The sequence below is a fragment of the Crinia signifera genome, chromosome 5, assembly GCF_055691185.1.
Source record: "Crinia signifera chromosome 5, ASM5569118v1, whole genome shotgun sequence".
Lineage (NCBI taxonomy): Eukaryota > Metazoa > Chordata > Amphibia > Anura > Myobatrachidae > Crinia > Crinia signifera.
In genome coordinates, this window is record NC_139221.1 from 82,059,682 (window position 1) to 82,072,306 (window position 12,625).

The following is a 12,625-nucleotide window of genomic DNA, read 5'->3' on the forward strand; positions in this document are numbered from 1 at the left end:
CACACTATTTTATTCTCACACCACACCCTAGTGCAGGGGTTCCCAAAGTTTTTGAATCACGTCACCCCAAAGCATCAGAAATGTTTTCACGGCACCCGTAGGCTAAAGGTTTCTCATTGAAAAAATCAGAAACAAATATTAAGTTAAATAAATTGTGACTATTATAATGGACATAAAAAACTTGAATTGGTCCTGGACCTCCAACCCAGGGCACCCCTGCAAGTCTCCCAAGGCACCCCAGGGTGCCACGGCACACAGTTTGGGAACCACTGCCCTAGTGGATGGTAGGGCATGAAATACCGCCTGTCGCCACATGTCGGCTCAAAAAACAGTGAAAAAACCCATGTCGACCTCACGACCTAAACCCATGTCGACCTAAAACCATGTTGAACTAGACACCTGTCGACCTTCATCCATGTCGACCTAGAACACTGTCGACCTTGTTGCCTGTCGACCCAACGGTGTCGATAATACGACCATATACCCTCCTTCTTCCTACAGTCTCTATCACTCTGAGTCCCCAGGCTGAAAGTTGCCAGTCAGCCCCTACATGCACAGCACAAAACTATTATATGGCTTTAGAGACGCTTCCTGTCCTGCAGAATGTGTAACAGAAACTACGGGAACAGGATGGCCATCCGCCATCGATGATTCGAAATCATCGATAGTTTATGGCCGATGTCAAATACTTTGGCCATCGATGGGGAGAACAAGATGATTCCATCCATCGATGGCACAGCAAAACCGATGATTGCGTTTGTCTTTTGTTCCAAGTTCCGGGAGCAAGCTCCGCCGCCCGACACCCGCCCCCGTATTTTGATTGGCCCACAGGCCAATCAGTAAAAAAACCGATGACCATCGATAGGTAAAACTATCGATGGTCATTTAACATTATTGATGGCCAATTGCACTATTGCTATCGATGGTAGCAATCGATAGCAATGGTAACGATGGCCATCCCATATTCGCCGCCAACCAATGGGCTGAAGCCCAGTGAATTTGGGCGCCAGATTGGAAGGGAATGGGATTGCCGCCCGCGCCCGTAGTATCGGCTGCAGGACCTGGCGCTGTGTGATACATACCCGTGTAATCTTTATCAATCGTCCATCTCAGACAGCCCACCATGCCTGTTGTAACGGAGACGCCGCTGCTTGGCAGCTGCACGCAGGTAGGTGGGACACAGAAGATGGGGGTATGCGGAATATTGGGGTCTCCCGCGCACACTGACTCATCGGCTGTTGCTGTCAGCAGGTGGTGGCGGGAGATGCGCCGCGGGATGAGCCCCCGCATGACGAGCTGCAGTACTTGGATCAGATCCGACACATCATGCAGCGCGGGTACCGCAAGGAGGACCGGACCGGTACCGGGACCGTCTCTGTGTTCGGCATGCAAGCTCGGTACAGCCTGCGAGGTAAGAACCCCGGTATCCCATGAGGGAAACGTCTTCCTTACCCCGCTTCTGTGCAGGAATCATTCATGTCCTGCTGCTCACAGACCCTGTGCTGGGAATTATTGTAGTCAAGCTCCAGGCTGCAAATCCTTCGCCTCAGAGGTAGAGGAGGAACCACTGTCAGTGTCACATAGTGCAGTCCCCATCATGACTCCCTACACCAGGCTCTGTTCCTGGGATCCTCTCCTCATTTATCATCACAGTCACCTGTGACTCTGAGGAAGCAAATATCTCATGGGGAGGTGTCTCACCAAAGTAAGGGGTGGAAGGGGGTCCTGTGAAGGATTTAGTAGTGACACTGGATGGAATGTAAGCTGTATCCAAATTAGATTCTGATAAATACTGTTGCTATTCTCTTGCAATGTTTTGGCCCCTGGTATATGTGCATACTTACCTGCTGGTGCACCTCTTCTGATGTAGAGAAGTCTTCTGGCCAAGGAGTTATATTGCGCATACACAGCTTTTGGCCAGAGCATGCGCAATCCATGGGGGATGGACCATAGGGGCTAATTCAGCTGCAGCTATTACATTGAAGTTACAGGTGGGGTTTGAAAAATCTGTATCTAGACTCACTCTAGATTGACAGGGTCAAAAGGTCAATATGAATTTTTTTTCTTTTTTTACAATATTTTGTGCCGACCTACCCTATTATCCACTACAGCATGGAGGGAGAATATAATAGTGTGCCGAGCCTGAAGCATGGCTTAGCAGGATTTAATTTTCAAACTAGCAAAAAGCTCTCAGAGCTCAAACTGAACTGTGTATGTTGGACTTGATGTTCTAGATGCTGCTTTAGTCGGGTCTCTGGGCTGTCACAGCCATAAACATCATGTACAAAATCTTCCTACTACATGTACACGGTGTAAATTTATGAAGTGTCTACTGTAAAGCAGAGTATTGTTATTGCTAAAAAAGTATATAGCACTCTGATTTACACTTTTCTTTCCCCCTCAGATCAATTCCCTTTGCTGACAACAAAACGTGTGTTCTGGAAAGGAGTCCTTGAGGAGCTTCTATGGTTTATCAAGGTATGCTATTGTAATGCAGTAGTTCCCAAACACGCTACTCGAGGCACCCCAGTAGTTCTATGGGTATCCCTGCTTGGGTACAAGTGACTTAATTAGTTCCTAAATCAGTTTAATGATATATAATTTGTATAACGTGACAATGCATCGACATCTTAATATGTGGGGCTTTGATTGCTTTTGGGGATGACAAGAATCTAATTCATTGTTAGTTTCATTCTCTTTCATTTCTGTACTTTGCTTTTTAAAGGGTTCTACAAATGCAAATGAGCTTTCTGCAAAAGGCGTAAAAATTTGGGATGCAAATGGCTCCAGGGAATTTTTGGATAAACAGGGATTCTCTGCTCGGGAGGAGGGAGACCTTGGACCGGTGTATGGCTTTCAGTGGAGGCATTTTGGCGCAGAATACAAAGACTTTCATTCAGGTAAATGTATAACTCCCAATAAAAATCTGAAGAGTAGGTTTCCTTTTGTTTGGTTTCATGTTTCTCTGCATTAACGTTCATTTCTAATTGGTGTGAGGTTTAATCTATAATGTTCATTCTGTCTCTTCTAGATTACACAGGTCAGGGAGTTGACCAGCTGCAGAAAGTAATTGATACAATCAGAAATAATCCTGATGACAGGAGGATCATCATGTGCAGCTGGAACCCCAAAGGTAGATATACTGTATCTATTCATTTCTAAAGGTCAAATCTATCACCGTGGTTGGATATTATGAATTTCCATTTCTAAAGTCAATGGTACATGGAAACTCTTTTATACCAGGCTTCTGAGGCTTTCTTCTGTGTGCTTTCACAACTGATTTATATTAAACCTTCTTAATGCTATTTAGTTATTTCATTTTGCTTACCAACTATTATGGCTTACAGCAGGGAAGTAGATGCCTGGAACCTCTGGTGCACCTCCCCCCCCCACCGTTGGGAGATGGCTGCGAGAGATTGAATATCCCCCTTAGTGTCCTTGCTGGGTTACTGGCTTTTGGATTTTAAATGATTATGAAGTAGTCATTTATTTCTGTAAGGGTGCAGGTCTTCACATGCTTTCAGTTATTGCATAATCTAGCAGGCCGTGTCATGTACAAAATATGTAATTAACTGGTAATTCATTACAGTAATATGCAGCCATATCGTCCTAATGTGGTTTATGTTCCCTCTGCAGATGTTCCTCAGATGGCTTTGCCCCCTTGTCACGCCCTCTGCCAGTTCTATGTCATAAACAATGAGCTGTCATGCCAACTGTACCAGCGATCCGGAGACATGGGCCTTGGTGTACCATTCAATATTGCCAGTTATGCACTACTAACTTATATGATTGCGCATGTCACAGGATTGAAGGTATTATGAAGTTTGTTTTTCACATTTTTAATGAAATCTTCATTAGATTTTATGAACTAGGAAATAGTGGATAAACACATTACGCATGCAGACTTTTAGTGGTGTATTTACTAAGGTGCAGATTTTAGCTTCTCTTCTAAAATGTCATTGGCCTCTATTGGCAATATCTCAACTTCTAAAAACCAGTTAGTAAATAAATATCCCTCTTAACATGTATATTTTTAGTTGTGTGAAGTGATGTCTCATTTTCTCCAAATGTGTTTTTCTCCACTGTGCCAATACCGCATTTCTAAGAGCTAAATCTCTACAATAACCTGTATACTTTTTTTTTTTTTTATAATATAAATTCAGCCTGGTGACTTTATCCATACATTGGGGGATGCTCATGTATACCTGAATCATGTTGAACCATTACAAATTCAAGTAAGTTGTCCTCTTTCTGTAACTAAAATGATAACTTGAACAAGGCCTCTTCCCAGCTGCATTGTACATGTTAAGCTGTGTACACACGGGGGCGATAGGGGCGGAAATCACTGGAAATATGGTCGCTGGCGACCATATTGCCAGTGATGGGAGTGTGCCCCGGCAATAAATCGCCGGGTGCTTGCTCCCGTTTTCAGCCCCATTCTAATCGCTGGTTGCAGGAGCTTGGCAGAGGTTCCCTTTCATCAGCGACCATCTCTGGTCGCTGATGAAAAGGAGACACTGAACAATATATTGTTCAGCCATATATTGCTAGCAATATATGGCTGAGCAATATATCTCCCCCGTGTGTACGGGGCTTAAGGGAGTATCCTATTATATTACTATTTACCGCAATTGGGCAAAACCATGCTGCACTGCAGGTGGGGCAGATCTGAAATGCAACGATATTTACATTTGAGTGGTGTGTGTTTAAACTGCAGTCTGAATTGAAGTGTAAAAATAAAGCTGTCTGGTTTTACATGTAGTCCACAAATGGTAGCTCTATCTTTCACCAGAAACCTGCCATTTTCTCACCTATTTTTAGGTTAAGCATAATAATCCACAGCCCCGCAGGTCAGGGAATTTAATTCTGAAATGTAAAAAAAATAAAACCCAGCAAATCCATGCATATTTCTGTGTCCATATAACACCTAACCCTATTGGGACAAACATGTCTCATGATCTTGTGATGCTTTGTTACCTGTATGAAAATTGTGTGTGCCTATGAACATTAACTGAAAATAAAGAATGAGTCTACCAGGACTAAGGGGTATATTCAATGCCAAATGGCGGGCTATGACTGAGCAGTGCCGATAGCTTGCGGGTCACTATCCAACTGACCCCCCCCCCCCCTTCCTCTTCACCCGCGGTTTCCACTTCGCTTAGTGTTCCTTCTAGGAACCGGGGCAGGCAGGGCGCTGCTGCACAGGGGGCATCGTCAAGGGGGCGGACCGTGCCCGCCGTCGTCACTGTTCTGGGCGGTCCCGTGCCGCCTATGTCACAAAAGGGGCGGGCCCGGGCCGCGTCGTGACGAAAAGGGGCGGGCCCGGGCCACGTCGTGCCGAAAAGGGGCGGGCCCAGCTGCCGTCGCCAGGAAAAGGGGCGGGCCCGGCCAGCATCGTCAATGAAGGGTGCAGGCCCGGACGCACCGTAGGCTCTCCGCTGCCGGGGAAGCGCCGGGCACCGCTATATACTGCGGCGCCGGGCTTCCCCGATAAGAGGAGGAGGCAGGCTGTTTTAGCGGGGCGCTGCCAGAGGGGCAGGGCGCAATTTGCCCTTGAAAAATCGGGCAGGGCGCAGCACCCCGCTAAAACAGCCTAGCGGGGACATTATCGCTGGTTCTTTTTGGCAAGGTGGAAACGGCAAGTGCGGCCGTCAAAATGGCTCCTCTCTTTCCTTGGAATTCTCTGACGTCTAGGAACATAGAATGCAGTGAGAAGACGGTGAGGGGTTAAGCTGTGAGGATGGCTTGTTTTCAGCGATCCTCACTGTTATTCAGTGAGGATCTCTGAAAACAAGCCATCACCAACGGCAGTGAATACCGCCCTAAGTGTCTCCATACATTATTTTGAAAATTCGGTACTTATGTAGTATCTGGGCGCCTGATTTTAAAATCGGGTCGGAAAATCAAATCGTATGCGATATGATGCGATTTTCCATAGGATCCAATGTTAACATAGTCCTGTTCATTTCTCTACTATCCAAGTGGGCTCGCCACGCTATATAAAATCAACTCTATGCCCACTTGAATAGTGGGGAAATGAACAGGACCTTGTTAACATTGAATCCTATGCAAAATCGAATCGCATGTGATATCAGATGCGATTTATGCCTTACCTTAAGGCATACAATCACAAAATCGGGCGCCCAGATACTACATAAGTACCGAAAATTCTTCTTATAGAAGAGAGTCCCTTTGTGGTAGGTAGTATCATTAACCGATGCTGGCTATTCCTAAATGTCCGCACCATCCGGCGCTAGCTATGGTCTTGTTCTCACCTTTCTGCAATGCAACAAAATAAGTATCAATCTCTTCTATCATTACTCTATATATGACCTTGGTCTGAGCAAAGGAACAAACACCAGTTCCACTTTGTGTTATAGTAAACCTACTGCATTTTGGGTCAGTTCCAGGGGAGGTGTTAAAATGGGATGCGGTTAATTTCCCGGCGGTCGGAATCCCGACACTGGAATCCCGACCGCTGAAATCCCGAAACTTTCTCCCTCCGTGGGTGTCCACGACACCCATAGAGGGAGAATAAAATAGCGTGCCGAGCGTAGCGAGGCACCAGGCCCGCTGCGTGGCGAGCGCAGCGAGCCCGCAAGGGGGGGCGATCCATGTCCCCCCCTTGTCGGGATTTCGGCGGTCGGGATTCCAGTGTCGGGATTCCGACCGCCGGGAAATCATATCGGATCCGTTAAAATGACTGCATTTCTCTATCGCTCTTGGAGTAATTTAATGGCTATATTGTAAAAAACAACAACGCCAGCTGTACACGCTGAATTTTCATTGACAAGGTGTGTGTGTGTGTGTGTGTGTGTGTGTGTGTGTGCGCGTGTGCGTGTGTATATGTAATAATCTTACTCCCATTTCTTTCTGAAAGTTCCCAGATTTCCTTTTTATTTAACAATGTGGCTTCCCCAATAAAGACACAAACACCTCCCATATTTACAGTAATTGAGTATATTTACCCTGCTAGATCCTTGTCTTCTGTTCTGTTTGGGCTATATAACAGGATTCTCATTCTAGGCCCTAAATAAGTACATAGTCACTTTGTACAACATTGTGTGACATGCTGCATATCATTTTAATGCTGCATTCTATTTGCACCATTTTGCCAATTAAGATGCGCTTGTTGCTACAAAGTCACATTACACTCATGTGTTGTGTAAAATGACTGGATGTGTGAGAGTATAGATGTTTGCAGACACATCTCTGTATACAGTATAATATATTTGTAGCCATGAGCTCTACAGTAATATACTACAACTTTTTCCGGAAATCCTCTGGATTTGTTCCCTATGGTTTGTCTGGCAGGTCCACACTTTTTACAATGTTGTGCCTGCAGTCTTTCCATATATAACCACCTTTTTGTCTAAATGACAATATTTACTTTGCCAGTTAAAGTATTTGAGTGGTTATGAAGATGGGGTTGGACACCTACTAGTACCTAGCCTATTGCAGTCTTGTGTGGCTATTCTTATTCACTAGAGTATAAAGATCATCGGAATGATTTTAAAAACAAAGCTCCGTTTCTTGCCGCTCTACTGACACTATCTAAGTGGTTGCTCAGATGAAAAGATTTTAAGTGTTACTTCCATATTAAGTATAGCACTTTAAATCAAGGCATACCATGTATGTAGGCTTGCAAAGGTAAGCCTTACCACTATTAAACATCTAGGGACTTAAATATGCTAACACTTTAGTGCATGAGATGTGATAACAAAAATAGATTATAAAGAATATAGCTTGAAGTGTTTGTGGTATATATGATGAGGGCAAAGCTTCTATTATAAATAATCATACAAGCACAAAAGCTGGAAACGAAAAAAAAAAGGAACACTGAGTCCAAAAATGTGTATAGGAACAAACCTTAGGGGATATTCTAGTTCACTCGCAAAGGCACAATCACTCTCTAATGGACAAAACCATGTGCACTGCAGGTGGGGCTGATTTAACATGTGCAGGGAGAGTCAGATTTGGGTGTTTTATTGTTTCTGTGCAGGGTAAATACTGGCTATTTTATTTTTACACTGTAATATAGATATCAGTTTGAAGTACAAACCCGACCCAAATCTAATTCTTTCTACAAATGTTACATCCACCCCACCTGCAGTGCATATGGTGTTGTCCATTAGCGAGTGATTGTGTCTTTGTGAGTGAACTAGAATAACCCCCCCATGTGTATTGTTGAAATATAATTTGTACTAAAACAGGTTAATACAAGTACACATATTTCAATGTGCTGCATAAATAATAAATACCTTATCCAAAATTTTGGATTATTTTGTATTTCAGAATATTGTATTTCAATGATGTATCTTGAGGTATGCATTTATATTGTACAAACACATGAAATACACACATTTTATTTGTGCATAAAACAAGGCTTCAAAACATGTACAATCTCAGATACTGCAAATGCCTAGCAATCATTTTCTTGCACATATTTAATGCCAGTTACATAATATGTCTCCAGTAGTGCTTTTAGCAAAACAACATTTTTTTTTTTTTTCACTTTGTGGAATGTGTGGTTTTCAGAATAATTTGGATAAGGGATGCTCAACCTGTACTCCATACCTAGATACAGTGAACATCTATAGTATGTTAGTTGCAGATGGTTGTCACTTGAATCTTTGAGTGTGTAAGTAGTAATAGCTTGCTATTGGTCTGTAAAAACAGCCTGGCCAAATGCACCACGGCGGGAAAAAGTATTACTACCTTTTACACACATGGGTTAATGTGCTCAACCAATGATGCCAAGTAAAGTAAAATCAATGGGTTTCTCTGCTCATAAGAGTGCAGACTCTGCATTTTAACAAAAGATTTTTCCTCTCAGCTTCAGGGCTACAAAATAGAGAAATCTTTTCCAAGGTAATTAGCATGTGGGGTACCCGAAGCTAGCTGAATTGGGCTGTGATACATATTTTATTGCTTGTTACTGGCATGAAGGTATAGAGGGGAAAACAGCAAATTATTTATTATAATTCCTTTTCCTCTAAACTCGCAGCCCAGATGGTTAGAATTTACATAATTATGAGACTGCATGGAAAGTCCCTCAGACATGAGGAAAGAAGAGGAGCTGCATGGATCAGGGGAGCGCGTTTAGCTTGTCTTTCTCCCTACCTGTCTCTGCCCAATAGAAAAGGGAAGCAAGCTAAAATGACTGTCATGGAGGATTTAGTGGATGTGAAATGCATTAGAATGTTTTATATGTATAGATAAATGTTAATATTCTTTAACTTTTTCTAGCTACAAAGAAAACCCAGACCATTCCCAAGACTGAAAATCTTACGGACAGTGGAAGACATTAATGATTTCAAAGCTGAGGACTTTGAACTTGAAGGCTACAACCCTCACCCGACTATAAAAATGGAAATGGCTGTGTAATATATAAAACTGTATTTTTTCAGAATTCAATGTAAATTTTAAAAATGTTGTTTAGTGTTACATGTAAATCTAAATTTTAAGCTTGTGTATATCTAGTTTGATGATCATGTTAATAAAATGCATTCAGTGTGAATATACATATATTAAATAGTGGTAACTGCTCTTAATCTATACTGCACATTAGACTCTGGTTATTGCCAGGTCATTGCTTTTCTTAAAGGCACTGGTGTCTGCCCTGCATAGGAAGTTGGAATCATTACAAGTGGACAGTCATCACACAGTGTTTTCTGATCTACCAATGAGCTCTTTATAACCCAGGCCCCACCTTTTACATTGAACTTTATCTGCCTCACACCTGGAAATTGACATAGGCCGGTTTCACACACTCCGGTTTCACACACTCCGGCTCCTGCCGGACGGTGAAATCCCGCACGGCCAGGGGGCCGTGCCGCACACATTAGTTGTGAATGGACACTATTGTGTCCATTCACACGGGACGGCCACGGCACGGCTGCAGCCGGATCCCGCCACTGGAAGGGACGGCTGCCAGGCTGTGGCCATCCCCTCCATGATAAACTACTGTGTGCGGCACGGCTCCCTGGCCGTGCGGGATTTCACCATCTGGCCGGAGTGTGTGAAACCGGCCATAGGATTGGGTACTTGCCACACACAATCTGGGTTGACCCTTTCACACAATCAATTTTACCAAGTCCAAATAAATGTTTAATACTGTATTGGGGAGCCCTCACAACAAAGTAAGATATACTCACATCAGTCAGTCACCCTGAAGCTAGCACAAAACGGCACACTCCAGCTGCTAATAACATTTCATTTGATCACTGCCCTCAGAAAATAAATCCTTTAACAAATGTGTCCTCGTATATCATGCCACACAGCGGGAAATACCTGGTGTGAGTAAGGTGAAAATAATAAATCTCAGTCTTATTTCCCCTTAAAGTGCATCTTGCTCGCATTGCTATGCAAATAAGATGCACAAGCAGACTGCTGATTAAAAGACATGCCGCATACCTATATTCTGTATGTGACCACGCCTGTATATGCATATGTGTATCTTCTAGGAAAATATTGGAGTAGTATTTTATGTGCAGATAAAGCTGCAGCAACACCCAGAGTATACTGTAGGTATACACAACACATGTGATTTGTTTTTTGAATAAAACCCATTTTAATTGAAAAATTTGCATGTAAAGATGTATGGCAGCTACCAAGTCACAACTGCAGCATGGTGTGACTAGAAGGGCTGTTTAATATGCAGGGAGGCTAGATGTAAGTGGACCCATCTATATATCAATCTTTTCTATACATCTCATAAATGAGAAATTCCCAAACCAGAATGCAGGTTTTCACCAAGTTAGTTTTTTCAGACAGGTTTTAAATTCAGAATCATCATGGGGCTGTGGGCAGGGACTGAAGGTCTATGTCAGTGGTTCCCAAACTTTTTAAGTCCAAGGCACCCTTTGGGTCTCCATGATTTTTTACAAGGCACCCTTAAGCCAAAATAATTACCGAACTGTCCCATACCATTCGGCACACAATGCGAGTTGTACCAAATGCAATGGGTCATGTTGGAGGGTATGCTGTCCCTTTCACACTAAATAAATACCTGTATTAAGGGGCCTACACACATAGGGCCTTATTCAAATCTGAGCTCAGTACAAATGTTTTGGATAATGGGCAACACCATGTGCACTGCAGGTGGGGCAGATGTAACATGTGCAGAGAGAGTTACATTTGGGTGGGGTGTGCTGAAACTGAAATCTAAATTGCAGTGTAAAAATAATGCAGCCAGTATTTACCCTGCACAGAAACAAAATAACTCACACAAATCTAAAGGCCCCCATACATTAGTCCGACTTGTCCTAAGGACAAGTCGGACCTGATTTCCCCTGCAGCTCCCCTGGAGGGGGACACACGATTAGGCACTTGATGTGCCAAGGTTTGCATATGATAAATCGCATGGATTTATCATATGCGGTCCCCGGGGAGCTGCAGGAGGAGGGAGCCGTGCGGGGAATGACAGTGGGCGGGGGATGTCATCCCCCGCACGGCTCCGGGGCTGGGCTGCACATAAGATTTAGCAAATCTTATGTGCAGCCCGTCCGACCTCCCGACCCCGATCCGAAGCGCACGGGACCGCGCATCGGAAACGGACGGGGTGTCTGCAAGTGCGATTTGGGCCGATTTCACGGCCCGATTCATCCGAATAGGGTGAAATCGTGCCCAAATCGCATAGTGTATGGGGGCCTTTACTCTCTCTGCAAATGTTACATCTGCCCCACCTGCAGTGCACATGGTTTTGACCATTTTCCGAACAAAATTGTACTGAGCTCAGATCTAAATAAGGCCCATAGTGATGCTGAAGCATTCTGATCAATGCTAGATTACTCAGAATGCTTGAGCATGATCACTGAAGCACACAGCGATCTGTCGGGGCCAGTGTTCTTCCAGAGTGCATGCTGATTATTAATCCTTGAGCGATAGCAATGCTATGGCCCCTACACACGGAGCGATTTAAGGGCATTATCTAAGCGATCTAGTGAGACTGCTTAGATAATACCTGTATATCGCTATGTGTGTAGGTCCCATTATTCAGCAAATTACCGGGTTGAGATTTTTAACATGGTCATTTGCTGCTCGGTGTGAAAGGGGCATTAGTCACTTCTACCCTTTTCACATCGCAAATGCCAGGTTGCACCTGGGATTTGGACACTGATCTGTAACAAAACTGACCCAGCATTTGTAATATTTGGTGCTCACAGCAACCTGGCTTATTGCCAGGAGAGGTGCAGTGATAGTGCGTCAGGAGAGGGAGGAGGCAGGACATAGAAGGGAAAGGGACCCATGTCGCTCAAGCCAGGTTACCCGTTCAGACAGCCAAGCAACCCGCTTTCGACCCGAGAATAGCAATGCTTATACCTCGGGTCGGATTGCTGGGTTGCTGGACCCAAGATATACAACATGGCATTTTTACACCGCAGGGCGACCCAGATTATTTTTGCAATGTGAAATGGGTAATATAGCAGGCACCCCCCCTCCTATAGATTTTCCTATGGAGAATCTCACATATAACATACATTTTTGACTCACTTTTGCAGCCAGCTCCTCTGCCCAGCAAATTCCTTGGCCACTCCAGCACACTTTAGTCTGCTTGCACCTGCCCGCCCGCCTGCTGACTCTAGTCCCAAGTCAGGGGCGTAACTAAGACCTTGCAGGCCCC

The 12,625-nt window shown here is 44.1% G+C and overlaps 1 protein-coding gene across 2 annotated transcripts; it reads left to right on the forward strand.

Moving 5' to 3' along the window:
* Positions 1-962: 962 nt before the first annotated feature.
* On the forward strand, positions 963-9,535 carry TYMS (thymidylate synthetase). 2 transcript variants are annotated; one of them, XM_083187549.1, is made up of 8 exons: positions 963-1,168; positions 1,249-1,411; positions 2,405-2,478; positions 2,726-2,900; positions 3,032-3,133; positions 3,637-3,812; positions 4,164-4,235; positions 9,250-9,535. In XM_083187549.1, exons 1-8 carry the CDS (start codon positions 1,124-1,126, stop codon positions 9,385-9,387), a joined length of 945 nt encoding a protein of 314 aa, XP_083043675.1. In that variant the 5' UTR covers positions 963-1,123; the 3' UTR covers positions 9,388-9,535. The 2 variants fall into 2 exon arrangements, with proteins under 2 accessions (XP_083043675.1, XP_083043676.1); XM_083187550.1 differs by having other exon boundaries at positions 966-1,168; positions 1,252-1,411.
* The last annotated feature ends 3,090 nt before the right edge of the window (positions 9,536-12,625 follow it).

Excerpts from the sequence above, each read along its gene's own strand:
- TYMS (XM_083187549.1), top strand. The coding sequence starts at position 1,124 with ATGCCTGTTGTAACGGAGACGCCGCTGCTTGGCAGCTGCACGCAG. Across the intron at positions 2,479-2,725 it reads AGCTTCTATGGTTTATCAAG|GGTTCTACAAATGCAAATGA; the intron begins GTATGCTATTGT and ends TGCTTTTTAAAG. Across the intron at positions 3,813-4,163 it reads CGCATGTCACAGGATTGAAG|CCTGGTGACTTTATCCATAC; the intron begins GTATTATGAAGT and ends ATATAAATTCAG.